Here is a 16685-nt window from a genome sequence, read left to right as displayed (position 1 = left end):
TGGAAATAGCTAGGCTCGAATCGTAACATCCGTTCCCGGATCGAAAACCATACGAAAGAAAATTACGTTTTACGTAAGTCGTATAAGCGTTTACGTATGTCATAATCCGAAAAATGAGTTTTTACGTGACGAGTAATACAATATCGTATGTGACGATTTGACCCCTGATCTCGCCTTATTATAGCCTCTATTTTGTTTTTAGTTCCGAGCGCTTAAAAGCGGATTGTTCGATTACTTAGATACGGTCATTGGTTCATAAAGAAATTGACGATCAATTTTTATATGAGAATTGAAGGCGCTTGTGTTTTTTGTACGAAAATTACTTGTTTTTTTTTATGAAAGAATAGCTCGTTATCAATCAAAAACCATAACGCAAAGTTCCATAACAATTTTGAGCTTTTTAATTATATTTTTTATTTATATTTTTACATGGACGTTGTTTTTTAAATTTTACCGCCCCTTTTTTCTCGTTATACTTCTTTTGAAGATTTTTAATAAAAAACAGCCCAAAAAATCTTCATTTCCAAGATAAATATCGACGCTGTAACGCTGTAAACGCTGGTTACACCTTGCAATCTTTATTTCCGAAAGTGATTTTTACAAATCTGCAAAAAGGACTTTCTGGCTTTTTACACGGGAAAGTAGACCTTCGATTTCACACTTTGACAGAAAAATGCGTAGAAACGCCGCTTGCATTGCCACGTTTTACCGCATCTTCCCGAACAAACGTTAAAAATGGACGAACAGTAAAGAACAATCGACGAACTATAGATTGCAATACAAAAATTTTTTTTATACTAAAGAAGTGCTCACGTAGGTTGGGTAATTATCTGGTCAAGAATTGAACACACCACTATAATCGATAGTAATGTTTCACTGAACGTACACTAAAAACGTCAAGCTGACATTTGCTGACAATCATGAACGTTTGCGATAATTTGTGAAAAATTGACTTTTGTGCGAAAAAGTGAGGTAATTTCCAGTAAAGTTGATAAAATGGGTTCTTCATCGAATGGGAAAAAACATAAGAAAGACAAAAAACATAAGCATCGAAGCATTGATGGCAATGAGGAGGGAGAAAGTTCATCCACGCACCGTCATCACAAACACAAGCGTCATAAGGAACATAAGGAGCGCCACCGCCACAAGAAGCATAAGGAACGTGATCGCGAACGGGAAAAAGAACGTACGCATCATCACACAGAAGTTATTGCTTTGGAGGAATCGGATTCAGACGATAGTAAGTGCGCCAATTGGCGCTGGTGTAATAAATATTACACATAGTATTAAGTTGTGCAATTCATGATGTGCGGCGACATATGTGTCAAGGCCGCTTTAAATGGAATAGCATGCGAGACTATGCAAAGAGCGATTTTAATAAAATAACTTGTATTCTATTCCAAGAGTTGCACAGAGCCCAAAGAGTTTGCGATGAATCATCCCGTTTTTCTCTTTTCTACTATTTTTCAGATTTACCTGGAGATATTGAGAATGTAAGAAACTTTCGCCACTATTCGAAAGAAGTCTTGAAATTGAAATCTCCGTATTAAACGAGGCACAACAAGGGTATCACAAGGCATTAAATATTTTGTTTCTCCATTTACAGGTTCGGATTGTGTTGAAGTACCCCTGGATGACCAGCCAGTGAAATCATATGAAAGAGATATTGTTGTTGAGAGGGAACCACCTCCGCCGAAATTATCGAAGCACCCTATTGAGCGTGAAAAAAATTATGAGCGCCTTAAGGATTTGGAACGCGGCAAGGAACGTGAAAAGGAGAGAGAATGGGCTCGAGAGCGTGATCGCGAAAAAGAACGTGAGCGTTATGAGAAAGAACGAGAAATGGAGCGTCGCAAAGAAAAGGATATGGAGCGTGAGCGTGCTGAAAGAGATCGAGAACGTGAGAGGGAAAGAGATCGCGTTCGGGATAGAGAAATACGTGAAAAAGAGCGTGAACGAATGGAGCGTGAACGAATGGAGCGTGATCGTGAGCGAGAACGGGAACGCGCTCGAGACCGGGAGCAGCGGCCAGAGCCTGATAGGCACCATCGAGACCGGGAGCGTGAACGCAACAGACCTGCAGAGAAGATTAAAGATAGACATGTTCGAGAAAAACACTCTCCGTCACCTATCGCCGAAAACGGGGCAGGCGATTGTCTATCTATTGAAGAAACCAATAAACTGCGCGCAAAGCTGGGTTTAAAACCTCTTGAGGTGGATAGCGGTCCTACAAAACCTTCCTCTTCCTCTGCTGCTGCAGCTGTAGAAGCCAAAAAGGTTGCACCTGGGGAAAAAGAACTATCTTCGTACAAAGATGAATGGGGTGAGTTCCTACATAAGCCCGCGTCGAACTTAAAGGAGAAGGCTGAAGCTGAAAAACTGCGTGAGAAACTGAAACAAAAAAAGGAAAAGCGGTTCTTAGAGGATCAGTTATCACGCATACGCACACTAGGTGAATCGGATGAGGAAACGGATGATGTATCCAAATGGGTATCACGAAACAGACAAGCTGTCGATGAAAAAAGGAAAGCTGAAAAGAGAGTACGTACAAATTATGCAACCATATACCTACAAATAATTTGTACTAATTTATATAGTATACATAAAACAATTTTTTTTTTACTTTTATTAGGCTAAAATGATTGATGAAATGGATGCCGAATTCGGGGTGAATGACTTGGTGGAGAAAGAGAAGGCAGCCGCGCGTCGCAAGGCCTATAGTGATAAGCATTTGAAAGGGTTGCGAGTAGAGCACGATATGAATGAGTTCACTGAAGGAAAAACTGTTATTTTAACACTAAAAGATAAAGGAGTTTTAGATGAAGAAGATGATGCTTTGGTAAACGTTAATTTGATAGACGAAGAACGTTACCGTAAAAACATTGCAAATAAAAAGCAAAATCCTCTCAGTTATGGGTACAACGTGTACGAAGAACAGTACGATGAATTCGGCAATCCAATTGAACGCGGTATTTTGGAGAAATACGATGAAGACCTCGATGGAAATAAAAAGAGGAAGGACTTTGTAATTGGTGATAATTTAGAAGAAGAACGAGAACATCGTAGGAAATTGCTAGAGGTACTTGAAATGCAAACACCATGTCAATGTCATATATTAATCTGCTACTTTATAGATAAAAACAAAATTAGCAGGAAAAAGATTAGAGACTTTGGAGGATGCTAGAATAAAACTAGCGTCAGACACATTTTCGGAAGCCGAGCTGGCAATGTAAGTTTCTGTGTTTGTAAAAACGTATGCTTTGACAAAATAAATAAAACACTTTTTTTAACAGATTCAAAAAACCAAAGAAAAAGGTGAAGAAGTTAAGGAAAAAGTTAAAAGTGGAAGATCTATTATCTGTGAATGACGAACCAATAGAGCAGCACTTGGGTAGGCGGAGGGGACGACATTATGATGAAGAAAATTTGGACACTGACGATATAAAGGATGCAGCTTCAGAGGTCAAGGCTGAGGAAGAAGACGAGGATCTTGAACGCATTCTTTCTAAAGCACGTAAATTAAGACAAAAGGAAAACATAATTAAAAAGCCCTTCCCCATTGACGTGAACAGTATCAAACATGAGATTAAAGCAGAGCCCATTGATGGTGCAGATGGCGAGGGAGGCATTCGTGGTGCAGATGGAAATATTGTGCTCAATGCCACTGCAGAATTCTGCCGCACACTCGGTGATATACCCACTTATGGTATGGCTGGAAATCGCGACGAAGATTCCAACGATATGATGGACTTCGAAACGATTGACGGCAATGACGATCGTTACAATGATCGGCATAATGAGCCCGACCTTAATCATGGCACTTGGAATTCGGTTAATCCAGATGAAATCGTCCAGCCTGCTGAGTTTGAGGATATTGCAGATAATATAGAGGAAGTAGCGATTTTAGATGAGGAACCTGATGTTAGCGCTGGTGTAGCAAATGCTCTGCGGCTGGCCCTATCTAAAGGTTATTTGGAGAAAGAAGAGCATAATCGTCCAAGTAATTCGAAGATGGCACACCTGCAAGCGAAGAATTACTCAATTGAAGACAAATCGGCAGTGTTAGTGAACAAATGAGCAAAATGTTTTATAATTTTTAATTAAAATTCAAATTAAATATTTTCCATTCACAGTGAAGATGATAAATTTGGTAGACGCGATCGCTTCCACGCCGGACCTATAATGGAATTCAAAGATAAAGATACTTTTAAACCAAACGTCAAACTAGAATACATTGATGACAATGGACGTATACTGAATTCAAAAGAAGCTTTCCGCTATTTGTCACATAAATTCCATGGCAAAGGGCCAGGAAAAAATAAAATTGAGAAGCGTTTGAAAAAAATGGAGCAAGAAGGCGTAAGTGAAACTGAGGAATGTGATTCCTTAAACAACAACATATTTTATTATTGCTTTTATTATTTTTTTAGTTGATGAAGACTATGAGCTCCACAGATACGCCATTGGGTACGCTTACCATGTTGCAGCAGAAACAGAAAGAAACAAAAGCACCTTTTGTGGTGCTTAGCGGTGGAAAGCAAACAACAGCAGTTAGTACTGCAACGATATCCAAATATAAATAGGATATATGTTAAGTAATTATTTTGTTAAGAAACTTTAAACAAAAGCTTTTCGTGTCATTAAGAATTGGTAGAAATTTATATTAATTACTCACAATACAACAAACCAGTAAGCATTTCCATGCCATAATACCAAAACGAAAAATGCAATAGCCCAAACGGACATTCTTAATTTAACCCATCTAATTCAGTACACATAACAGTATATAACGAAGTAATAATACCATATGTATGTATGTATGTAATTCCATTTTATGATTTCATTTTCTCCGAGCGTCTATGTATAATAAAACGGATGTGCGTAAAAAATTCAACTTCACCTTTATTTATTTAGACGGTGCGTAGATACGCGACATTGTCATCTAGGTTAACTAAAACAGTTAAATAAATCAATAGAAAATTTCATGTGCTTAAAATAATAGCAGTGACTTACTTGAAAAACTGGCCGATATCACATACTTTTGTGAGCCGACTGATAGTTCTATGTCTAAATCGCCTTTTTCCAAACAGCTTAAAGTTGCTGTGCTATTTGCATGAATCTTTAGGGAAAACTTCGATCGCGCAAATTTAAGACCTAAATGCAGCATAAGATATGGATATATAGGTAAACATTACATACATAAGTTTATGTTGCAGCTGCGAATTTGGAACTTCACACCAAACTTCTCGGGTGTTGCTTCAGCCCCTGCAAGCCGTGGAAGCAGACGACTTTGTTATTGTTATAACGGCTTACTTAGTTTACCCTAAATTGTTCTCAGGCCCAACTAACCGTAGGCCCATTCGGTGGCGACGAACTAGGGGGAGAGGGGTGTAAGTTAAGTTGGATTGAGCAGGCATGTGAAGAAGTGGTCTGCTGTATTGGGTAGAATCTCCACATGCTGAACACTCATTGGGGATGTTGGCAGACGAGTCGGGATAGGTAAGAATTGGGACGGCTACAATATCCAGACTTTAACTGGGCCAGAGTTACGCGGGTCTTTCGCGGCAGTTGAAGCTCACTCTCGTCCGCAGCTGGGCACTGATGGCGGCATTCACACGACTGGAGTCTGAGTAGGTGGTAACAGCCTATCTGTGAATGCCGCTAATATTCTGTACAGTCCCAGCTCCAGCGGCGCTGTACGTAGTGCTGGACCTCGTTCGGTGTTCGTGTCTGTATCACCCCACTATGAACTGCTTGCTGAGCATGATTCTGTGCCTCTTTACTGGGAGTATTCGGGCCACAAGTTATCTGAGTGTTTATGGCGTTAAGTGCTGTCATGGTGCTGTACACTTCGCGGAAGCCATGCTGTTGCCTCGCTGGGGCCATGTGGTACGAAAAGTGCGGGAGTAGCAATACCTCTAATGCCTCGCGACAGGGTAGAGGAGCCTTATCGGCAAATAAAACCCCTCCAGGCTTATCTGGCTTAAGCAGATTCCACGATTTCAACACGTCGGAAATGATGAACTCAATCTTTTCAGCAATAGCATGCCTATTCCTTCGGGATCAATGACTTTGTAAACTTTCGCCTTCCTGATGGCCACTTGGACCCCACCGCTGGTGAAACTAAGAGGAATTCCCACGTCCGCCGGTTATGCTTCCCATGTAAGGGGCGCAGGGTTGGACGTGCTTGCGAAGAGTTTTGGGTGTTGTGTTGACCTTGACCTCATGATGGGCAGGTGTTTTTCAATTCTCAGTTTAGCCAAGTGAGGTAGTTATTGAGCCTGTAGCACCAACCAGAAAGGAGTTGTGGTAAGGTGCATATGGTTCCTTTCGGCAGTTCGGGGTGCTGACAAATACAATTGTTGAGACAAGTCCTGACTGCATCGCTATGTTGACAGGTTGTTGAGTGCCGCACTGTATCGCGCTTTGTAGAACGAATGGTCTATGTAAGGCTCGATATCTGTTCCCCTATCGTGCAGGTGCCATTTCGAGTCAGATCGTTAAGAAACAAAGCGTTGCTGGGATGTTTCACACGATGACATACCACGCGGGTGCTTCGATAGCTTGGTGTTCCGCTCTTTCACCGTCAGTAACTTTAACGGTGGAGGTGATGCTCGTACGGCATGCAGTGCTAGCTTATAACCGTACGCAGAGCTGCGTTCCGGCAGATTTTAGATTTCTCCACTGCGTGTCCCTAGTTCCAGTCGACTGCGTAGTTTGCCATCTACCGGCCGATCTCTTTATATGTACGTTATGAGAAGGGTTTCTTTGCCGACTCTGCAGGTGCTGCCGGCTAGCGACTTGAGGACTTTGTTCCTGCAACGGTATTTATTACAGGTGGAGGAGGTACGTGCTGAGAAAGCTGCTGACCCAGGATTTTGGGTACATGTGGACAATAGTGTGTCGGTGGATTTCACGGCAGAGATGACAAGGTTTCTGGCAGTAAAGAAGTTGAAAAGATCATGTACTGGGATCAGTACGGCGATTACAAAGGACGATTGATCAGAAATTTGGGAGAATCCGCAAACAGCTCTCAGTGCACTTAATTCATACACAGCTGTAAGTTTCCTTGCGTAGCATTTTACCGCAATTGCTTTGGCCCAAATCGGAGCAGCATAAAGTAAAACTGAGCTGACCTCCCTACTGGGAAGGATACTTCTACAATGTTTAGCTTGTGGTCTTATTACTCTTATGATATATCTTGGAGCTTCTATCTTAATGAGAGTTTCACTTATGCGCTGCTAGCTGGCAGTATTAAGGGCGTTCTTTACGTCCAGCGTAATTAACACGCAGTTAGTCTGTTCCTTTGAACTTCGGACTAAAACCTGTGGAACTGTCAAACTACAATTTTACGCTCTCAAATGAGAGTAAAAGGAGAACAGATGCAGAAGTGCATAGGAACGCAAAAAGCACTATTTCCTGTAAAAACGTCAGACGGTTTGTTTACATGTCATTGGTACTACACCGATTTGGCTGAAATATCACTAAATAATTATTAAAATTTATACATATTCAAATATTTCGTTGTTTACTTCCATTTTTTAACAAATATAAGCTTCTTTGCTTTCACTGCTTTCTGTTTTTGTTTGCACATGTAAATCAGCTGATCGTTTGACACTTTTCATGAACTTACAGGAAAAAAATCTCCGGACTAAATCCTGAAACTTCTGACTAGGAACAGTTGCTCATTTACTCTCTCAAATGTGTTCCCACTTACAGGTTTTGTGTCAATAGGAACGACTTCCTGTAAGTTCTGACTAAATCCTGTAAACCGGACTGCTATTGGAACAGACTAAGTACTAATTTTCCCCTCCGCGTCATGTTTTGAGTTCGATGGCCTCTTTGGATATGTCGACTACCGATTTACTAACGTCTATGGTCGACCGAAATTTTCTGAAGCCAAAAGAATTTTTCCTAGTGTGTCCAGTAGGCATATAGGACGATAAGACGAGGGTTCTCCCGGCGGTTTATTTCCTACTCGGAAATGTGTTTTCTTTCAGGCAGGTGTGAGCGTTTTTGTGAGCGTATCGCGACTTTCAGGACCTTATTAGGAATCCCGTCAGGGCCAGGAACTTTCCCATCTTTCATGTTTGTTCCGATAGTCAAAAGTTTCTCATTTGTTATTAATGGAACTTCACCATATTCGTTACACATACAGTTTGACACTGTTTTATATTAAGCAGTATTTTCAGGCACGTGATATTTGGTGATTTCCTGCATTTCGCACACTCTCCTAAAACAATCGCGCCTACTGTTGCTTATAGCAATTTTAGGAGACTTTCCTGCAATTCGCGTATCGTTTCGCTCTAATGTGCGCAATCCAGTTGCGCGAAATTTTTAGGTCGAATATCGCCTCTTTTTTTGTATGTCTGCTGCCCCATAGAGGGGATTTTTTTTTGGCTTTCAAGGCTATATCCCGAAGCATCTTTGTATATTGTTCTTTGGTAAGGCTGAACCTTGCCTAAAAACTAAAAATGTGAGTTCCGTTAGCTTGTGATCGAACGAAACCTTCTCCCACGCCATGGGACAGCTATATAGCTGCGCATTTTTTGCTGTCATATGACCAATCGAAGTTGTCTTAACATTTATAAGATACATTTATAATCGCTACATCGGCTTTAAGGAGGCTTACCGTATGCGTAAGCAGGTGTCCTGCGTTCCTTCACAGTGGATATGGGTTATTTGAACTATTATCATTTCCTCCTGTTAGTGAGAGCTATCTAGCGAAACGTTGGTGTCCTTGACGCGGGCTAGATCTTAAGTGGTGACATGGTGGCCCTTTGGGGTTTCCATGTCGATATGAACTAACAGGGATGCTCCGCATGGGAACCTGTGTAGGACTTGTGCTTACGCAGTTTCCGATGTAGAGATTACCGTACCAACGAACCCAGGGGGGTTTCGCGTTTGCGAGGCTACGGGTGCCACAATCCCGGGTACCCCAGTCAAAGGCTACCAATCCTGAGTCGGTGGGAGGCTCAATTGGTAGAAGAGTCTTCGGCTTTCGAAAGTCATACCTTTAAATAAAAAAGGCTCCGCGGGCGAGCAGATGCCCCTGGAGCGTGTTCGTTGGCTAGATAAGCTAACTAGTGAGACGAACAAGGCCAAAAGACAGGCCAGATGCACATGTAAAATCGTACAGCTGTCAAGGTCTGCAAGGAAGAATGTGGCTCGTCAAGCTGCTCGAGTAGGTGTAGAAACCTGCGAGGGTAGCGAGACGAGCAGAATGAATGAGGTGAGTCAAGCGACTCGAACAAAGGTTGAAAGTCGATTTCCACTCTGGGAGGGACAGCTCGGGGTGGAATGAGATCAGTAAGTCTTGTGAGATGAGCGCGACGAGCTGGATGATAATGTTGAAAACTGATGGAACTGTGGAAAATGTGGAGAAAGGGTTGAAAACACGGTGTAAATATTGAGGTAAACCGTGGATTGTTGAATATGTAGTAAAAGCAGGCCTTCTTAGTTGTGCGGTTGAGCATGTGTATTCTGGTATGTTTAGTAGGTTGCGTGACTCGAGCTGGTCAAGTAAGTCTGGCTGGCGAGCACTACTCCAGTCTGCTCAGTGAGGTATGGCCCTTCGGGGAGTATCGCGGGGGATGTGGTTTAATACCCAAATGCGGGTAGAACTCACAAGGGTTCAATGTGGAGTTGCATTGCAACCGGGTGCCGGGACCCAAAGAACGGCAGAGATTTTAGGTAGGTTTCGGCCTCACCAAGGTGGTAAGTGTGTCCGCCCCACACTGCCTTTGGTACTGAAATGTTTGCATTTCAGGGCAATGATTAAGGCATGAATTAATCCGTTGAGCTTCTGAGCTTCGTGGAGCTTGGACTGCATTAGATTGCGGCAGGTACCTACGTTAAACCAAAACTACAGATGTTAGTGAGAGCTTTCTTGAAGACCGGACACTGGTAACTGCTGCCGGCAACCAGATCTATGTTGCTTTTTGTCCGCTTTACGTCGCATGCATCGGGGACTATTTTCCCAATCTTTAGCGACCGACAGAGCTCATGCATTTCCCAGATATATGCCCATACTGAAAGCACTTAACGCATTTTTGCAGCTGAACCTCTTCACAAATACAACATATAACCCAACCTATTCTTACTTGCCCAATCTCTGGCCTGGCAGATTAATAACGGTGGTCTGGGTACCCGCATAAGCATTGCGGAGTGACGCGCTGCCTGTGTAGCTTTGTTGGGTTTTCGGCGCTGGCGGGATCGTGTGGGCCTGATACCGGTGTTATCGCCATCCTTTTAGCCGGTGCCGGTGTCCTGTGCGTTAGTGGCTGCGCGGAAGTCAGTGGCTGTAATGGGACGGCTGGGCAGTGAAAGCCCTGAACAGCGTTCCAGGTGGCACCAATTGTTCCATGTATTGCACCTTACTAATGTTGTGTTGCGCTGTATCTGGTTGGCAAAAATGCTGCATACCCATTTGTTTCGCGGGCCAATATTTTGATGCAGAGTGTAGCACGAAGCAACAAAGTTGTCATTCTGTACCCTGCGGTGCCGAAGATCTGAGGATGCTTTTAAGTGGTACCACCTATTGTATCGGACGGAAATTGAAGAGCCGTATATGTTTATGCGGCAAACAAACTTTGGCTATGTAGCAAGGTCCGGAGTTTTTCACTATTCCGGCGCGGACCAGCAGTGTGCGGAGCAGATTCGCAGGTGGGCCATGCCCCCAAGCTAAACAAATTCGTGATCGCTGCTGTAGTGGTGGCCCTTGATCAGAACTGGTGCTCCAAATCAATCCGGTATGCGTAGAACCGACCATCTTGCGATTAAATTTTAGGTCTTGTGGATTTCGGCGCTCACACATCAACATACATATCGTCGTTTAAGGTACAAAACCGCGTATCAACAAAATGCAAAACCGCGTATGTGAAGTTGCATAAATCATTTTCTAGAGAGTAAAAGAACTCATATTTCAAACTAGTTCTCTTTTTATAAAGCAATCGCATTTCTGGCTAGTATATTTCAGGACGAATGGATAAGGATTGAGCCAAGAGCTTGTGTAAGCAAATCCAATTTTTGGAAGCTAATGTCAGTTACGCGGCTTTGCAGAATGACGATACGCGGTTTTGTACTTTAAACGGCGATATGTATAAAATTTATTGATGAATAGAGTGCTAAACGCCGGAAAAGCCTGATGTGGAGTTCTAACTTAACAACTGTTGCGCTTACCGTTGATAGTAAATCCCTCAGTTGTTGGTATTGAATGCAGTTTTTGGATTGCCATTAATGACTGATGTCCATCCAAACGATAACGTATGCCACCATAACCATTGATAACAGTCTGCAAAAAGCCACCGATGCCGGTGAGAAAGTTGGCAGAGCCTTCGTAGCCAATTTGGTTTTCACTCCAAACCTAATGAGTAAGTGAAAAAATTGTTTGCGAAATTTTATTTAAATAATCCAATATTACAAATTACCTTAAATTCCGGTCGCACATACTCTGTGTAGCCCTTTTGAAAATATGTGCTAGCTTTTTCTAACTCGTTAACGTCCAGAAAGTTTATGGCAAACATCGACCATGACATGGCAGGACCTGACTCACGAGTGACGCGCTCATAGGTGTTAAGATCGTTTAATCGGGTCGAACTAGGAAATGTCGCTACATACTTATAGAAAACTTTAAATTTTTAAAATTTCAACAACCAAAAGCTTACTTTGACATTGCATATTGTAAGGGGTAACCGAGCAAAATTACATCAGCCTGTTTAACAATCTCATCGCTTTCGTAACCCAAATGCTGCGGATGATAATCCAGTTCTTTGTCGTATAATATAGTCATACGCTCTGCAATGTCAAGCCAAATGTCTGGAAGAGTTGCACTCTTCACGCACTTGGAACGCGCAAAGCTGTTAAAAGCGAATTAAATATTTTTAGCTGATTAGATGCGAATGCATTATGCGCCAAATTTACCCAGCGAATTCTAGCGCGGTCTTGACTACCACATTTGTGTAGACATTATCAGTTACATCCGAGTGATCTTCATCTGGACCCATGACATCTATGTTTGTATGAACATTTAGAGGGATATTCACGCTAACTGATTCAAGTAATTCAATTTACCTTTTATATGATATTTCTGTCCATCATCAACCACTCGACTAACTAGGAACTCAGCTATCTCCTGCGCTATTGGCCAGGCAACACGACATAGCCACTCAGTGGAATGCGTTAAGGCGTAATGCTGTTGCAATGCAAATAAAATATCCGGTGAGATGTGAATTTCTTGTGTAGCAATTTCAGGACAACAAACGTTGATCACTTCAGTGCCAGTGTAGGCGCTCTCCCAAGGAAAGCTGTGAAGTAAATACTTAATGTGGAAATGAACATTGTCAACGCTCTGCCAAAGTCCAATGCTCACCGTGCACCTCGGTAGCCTGTTCGATTGGCATTATAGCGTGCGCTTGGTAAATGTTCTAAACGGTACTGAAAAAGCTGTTCAGCCCAGTCGGTGTTGAATTGCGTCACAACAGGTAGCATCCAGATTTCTGTATCCCAAAAATTATGCCCCTGATAGTCTGCATCAAGCTGTCCACGTCCCAATCCGGTCGGGCTGAGACCAAAATAAGCACCGTTCGGTTGATTTGTGTGCAATGATGGCAGAGAGTTGGCCAAATAGAATATACCGGCATTAGTTATACGTGACTGAAAGGTAAACATTAGAAAGTTTTTAAATATTTCCAACCATTTCGCATGAAACCAACTTTTTTCTAAAAGTATTTTGGTTTAAACACGCTGGGTATTTATGTCTACATATCCATCTTAACTATGCGCAGACCGTCGCACTGTGTGGAAATTAAACATTTTTCCTGACAAATTCTAATATCTCGGGAGAACGAGAACAGCTAGCGGAAAAAATCAATAGCGTTTTAAGGCTTTTGTGATGAAGAATTCAGGAAAAATTGTTTCTTTAGATATAAATGTCTGACCGGAAATACGGATTTTTCAAAGAGTACGTCACTTGCGCCTCCTAGCGGATTAATTCCTCTTTCATATTGCATTGTCATCGGGTTCTGAGCTAAGTTTAAAGTTTCATGTCACCAACTCATCGGAAAGTCTGTTAAAAATTGAATGTAAGATTTGATTTTTAACAGACTTCAAAAAGGTGAAGGTTATAAATTCGTCGGAAAATTTTTCATTTTTATTTTTTTATCTATGTTACCGCATTACTTTGAACCACGGTAACCGATTTCTATAATTCTGTTTTCTAAGGAATGGTGGTAACTCAAAGGAGGTCCCATACTAATTTGGTTTAGATCCGGTCATTGGATAATGAAGAAATTAACGATGCTCTTAAATTTTTATACTTGTTTTTATAATAAAAGCTTGTAACAAGGCATAATTTTTTGATCGAAATTTGTCTTTCTCAGTTAAAGGAAAAACTTGTTCTCAAAAGTTAGAGAAATGCTGTTTTGGTGGGCACCATTTGTAAAGCTCTCGCGGATTCGTTCCATTTTACGAGGCTTCTAGGAAGGTCTTAGAACGTATCCACGGAATAACGCTGTCAATTGACTATTTATGAATGATCCGCGGTACCACGGTGCATCCTGCGAGGTGCCTATATAGTGAAAAACTATTCACATTCTCAGCCTCAGAAACTCATGAAAAATGTTGTCCTTTTGTTCTGAGTCGGAAATGGCTGTTAAAAATTAGGCTTGATGCTTTAAATTATATAATTAAAAAATGGGAAGAAACGTATTCTAAATATATTATCTTTGAAATGATTATTAAAATTTGTCCTTTGTATGAGATCATTGGTCATTGAAGCTTAAGGTATTGAAGAGTAGTTACAGTTGAAACTCGATCATCTGAAAAGCACGATGCTGGCGTCATATGCGGATGATATCGACCTCGTTGACCTCAATAACTGGACAAAATTGGTGGGTTAAGCCGCGATTGGGAACAAAACAAAAGTACCTTATGGCAGTTTCACTTTGAAGTATGTATAACTCATGAGCTCGGTAGGCAGTTGAAAAGTAAAGCCCTCTTTCGGCAAGACCTTTGATACGGCGCAGATACATAAACGATGATGATCAAAGATGAGAAGGCTTTGGAGCTTTCGAGAGAACTATTCTACGTAAGATCTATGGCCCCGTTCGCGTGGGCGAAAAGAAAATCAAAAACAGCAAGGGTTTCTTAAAAGTTCGTTTGGTACAAACTAATTCAATAAAATTTTTAGTGGAGGTGTATTTTAATACATATATCCCACCCAAAAATCTATGAAACGCAGTTTCGAAAAAAGGTGTCGGTTAGGCCCTATGTGAATTATTGTAACGACATACACATAGGTGGTTGATGCTTCAGAAAAAAGGTCTTTCCACCCGCCACAAACGGGCGGCAAGGGCGTCCATGTGTAAGGACGAAAACCAAAGGACCTGTCTATACTTGGCTAAACTTCCCAAACGAGGGAAGTGGCGAAGTTTCTGATTCTCGACCCGGAAGAAGAAATTAAATCTTACCAATTCTATATTTCCATTAATCTGTATGTTAAAATCCAGCCAGAACTTGTGCCATTCCTGTGTATGTTTTTCCAACAGCTCCGTGGAGGAAAGTTTCATAACTGCGAATGTAAATTAATATATGTATATACATGTTAAAGCAATGATATTAATCCTTGATGGCGAATAAAATACATAGGCCTGCGGAATTTAACTTTTTTTCTTCTTTCCAATCTTTATGTTCATGTATTTTTTTAAATACATATGTAAGTATGCATGTTAAATTAAAATACATCTCTGTTCTTTTTCTACCACGTTGAGATTTACTTTTATAGATGACATGCATATATATGCATTTTTAAATTTTCTAAAAATTTTTATGAAAAGCCAAATGTTAATCAACTTAAAATGAAATTCTTTTTAAAAAAATGATACTTAGAACCGCCTCAAAGCTCATGAAGTTTTCCAGGTATTTTATGTGGGGAAATCACTTTTTCGTCCAAATGGTATAGAATTCCTTAAAATCAATATTTTTCGATTGGAAAACTTTGTTTGTCTTCAGGAGTCTTCCGCTAATAATACCCAATTGTTTATTTTACAATTTTTGTAAACTAACGATTTTTTATGGGTCCCCATTTCATTTTTTGGGTTTTGGTTTTCAGGAATTTTATACCATTTCTACGAAAAAGTATTTTTTCCCATATAAAATATATGGAAAACTTCATGGGCTTTGAGGCAGTTCTAAATATCATAAAGAGTACGGGCAAAATCTTTTTCATTTAGAAAAATCCTAGGAGTGAGAACTTAAATTTGTTTAATTTTTTTTGGGCCACCCTAATGTAAATACATATAATTGCGAGTAAAATAATAGCAGTAAAATTCAAAACGATCCTGCTGGAAACTTATGTTTATCTATTTCTTGTTGATAATTTTCATTTAAAATATGGGTCAATCTGTAACAGAAATCGCAAAAATAAAATGTTCAAAGCGTGCTTAAAGCTCACAAAAATTAATTCCACTTAAAAAAATGCGCACACCCTCGACGAAAAAAATTGTAAAAAATCAACGGTAGCTTTTAGCGACTTGAAACTTGAACTTTCTTATACTAAAATTGAATGCGCCACAAAAAAAAATTGAAATTTTGATGAACCTTTTTTTTAGTTTAATTAATTTTTGTGAACTTTATGCAAGCCATGAAACATATTTTAAATGAAAATTATTAACAATAAATAAATAAACATAATCTACCAGCAGCATAATTTTGAATTTTACTGCTGTTAGGGTGCTCGCAGCTATACATATGAGCATATGTAAATATGTATGTATATACACAGATGCATGCATGCTTTAGGTACCAAATTACCTTCTTCCATTTCCCGCCGAGCCACCTCTTCTTTCTCGTCAACCGTAATCACATAGCGGTAATAAAATTCTTCTTGCCCTGCTGCCACTTCAAAAGTTCGTTCATTTTCCCAATCATCACTAAATACCACGAAAATCGTTCTTAGGTCCGACTGAAAATCTGGCTGCTCTACCTGCCTTGTTCTACCTTGCAAAGTCTTATAGTTCACTATTCCATTAGCATTTTTTAATGATGAAAAATCGAAAGCTTCGCTTCTACTTCCTGATTTTTGGTTTAACTTCACCAGAAGTGGATCTAAAAAAAGCAGATGAAAAAGCATAAATACAAAATATCAAGAACGGAAGTTCATTGCGTGTATAGTAGATCTTCACATCGGCTTTCCTTGCCATTACGCATCCGGTGTTGTCGTTTTATTAGATACTCGTACCTATAGCGCCGGTGCAACGCACAAAAAGTTCATAGATCAATGCGCGATTATAGTAGCGATGTGGATATGTACGCTGTTCTAACTGCAGTTGTAATCCATTTGCCCCATAGGCAAATTGCCAGCGGAAGTAGCCATCTCGTAGTTGCATTTCATAGCTATCAGGTATGATGGCAAGTTCCCATTCTTCATACTGTAAAGTGGCTACACTCAGGTTGAGCCAATTGGGAATGCGTGCACGGCGACTATTTCCACCTTCGCCATTATAGACACCATTCACGAAGATCGCGTCGCCCAGCACGGTATAGCCTGAATGACCGTTCCCCAGGGTGGGCATAAAATTGAGATCGGCGAGTTGTCTAGCAAATGAAAATGTATTTGGAAAAAGTAAAGTATTCTCAAACTTAAAAAAATAAAATTGTACTTTGCTGTCGTTCATACCTTTCCGATC

The 16685-nt window shown here is 40.7% G+C and overlaps 2 protein-coding genes across 2 annotated transcripts in view; one reads left to right on the top strand and one right to left on the bottom strand.

Moving 5' to 3' along the window:
* The first annotated feature begins 884 nt into the window (after positions 1–884).
* Positions 885–4894, top strand: LOC118740473 (U4/U6.U5 tri-snRNP-associated protein 1-like). Its single transcript, XM_036472030.1, has 7 exons — positions 885–1240; positions 1607–2541; positions 2633–3079; positions 3135–3229; positions 3294–4061; positions 4134–4359; positions 4431–4894. Exons 1-7 carry the CDS (start codon positions 997–999, stop codon positions 4581–4583), a joined length of 2868 nt encoding a protein of 955 aa, XP_036327923.1. The 5' UTR covers positions 885–996; the 3' UTR covers positions 4584–4894.
* The window catches only part of LOC118740474 (protein-glucosylgalactosylhydroxylysine glucosidase), a 12203-nt gene continuing 243 nt past the window's right edge, over positions 4726–16685 (bottom strand). The window contains exons 2-13 of the mRNA XM_036472031.1: positions 16676–16685; positions 16238–16593; positions 15811–16104; positions 14469–14569; positions 12371–12654; positions 12073–12305; positions 11923–12010; positions 11667–11858; positions 11430–11598; positions 11182–11365; positions 5014–5154; positions 4726–4951 (exon numbers count right to left, since the gene is read on the bottom strand). Coding sequence (XP_036327924.1) covers positions 4911–4951; positions 5014–5154; positions 11182–11365; positions 11430–11598; positions 11667–11858; positions 11923–12010; positions 12073–12305; positions 12371–12654; positions 14469–14569; positions 15811–16104; positions 16238–16593; positions 16676–16685 — 2093 coding nt within the window. The 3' untranslated portion in view covers positions 4726–4910. The remainder of the gene's footprint in view (positions 4952–5013; positions 5155–11181; positions 11366–11429; positions 11599–11666; positions 11859–11922; positions 12011–12072; positions 12306–12370; positions 12655–14468; positions 14570–15810; positions 16105–16237; positions 16594–16675) is intronic.

Source organism: Rhagoletis pomonella, unplaced genomic scaffold, assembly GCF_013731165.1.
Source record: "Rhagoletis pomonella isolate Grant_MI unplaced genomic scaffold, Rhpom_1.0 Rhpom_scaffold_00006, whole genome shotgun sequence".
In the NCBI taxonomy this organism is placed as follows: domain Eukaryota; kingdom Metazoa; phylum Arthropoda; class Insecta; order Diptera; family Tephritidae; genus Rhagoletis; species Rhagoletis pomonella.
Note: the sequence above shows the minus strand (reverse complement) of the source record. Positions and strands in the feature narration are given on the sequence as shown.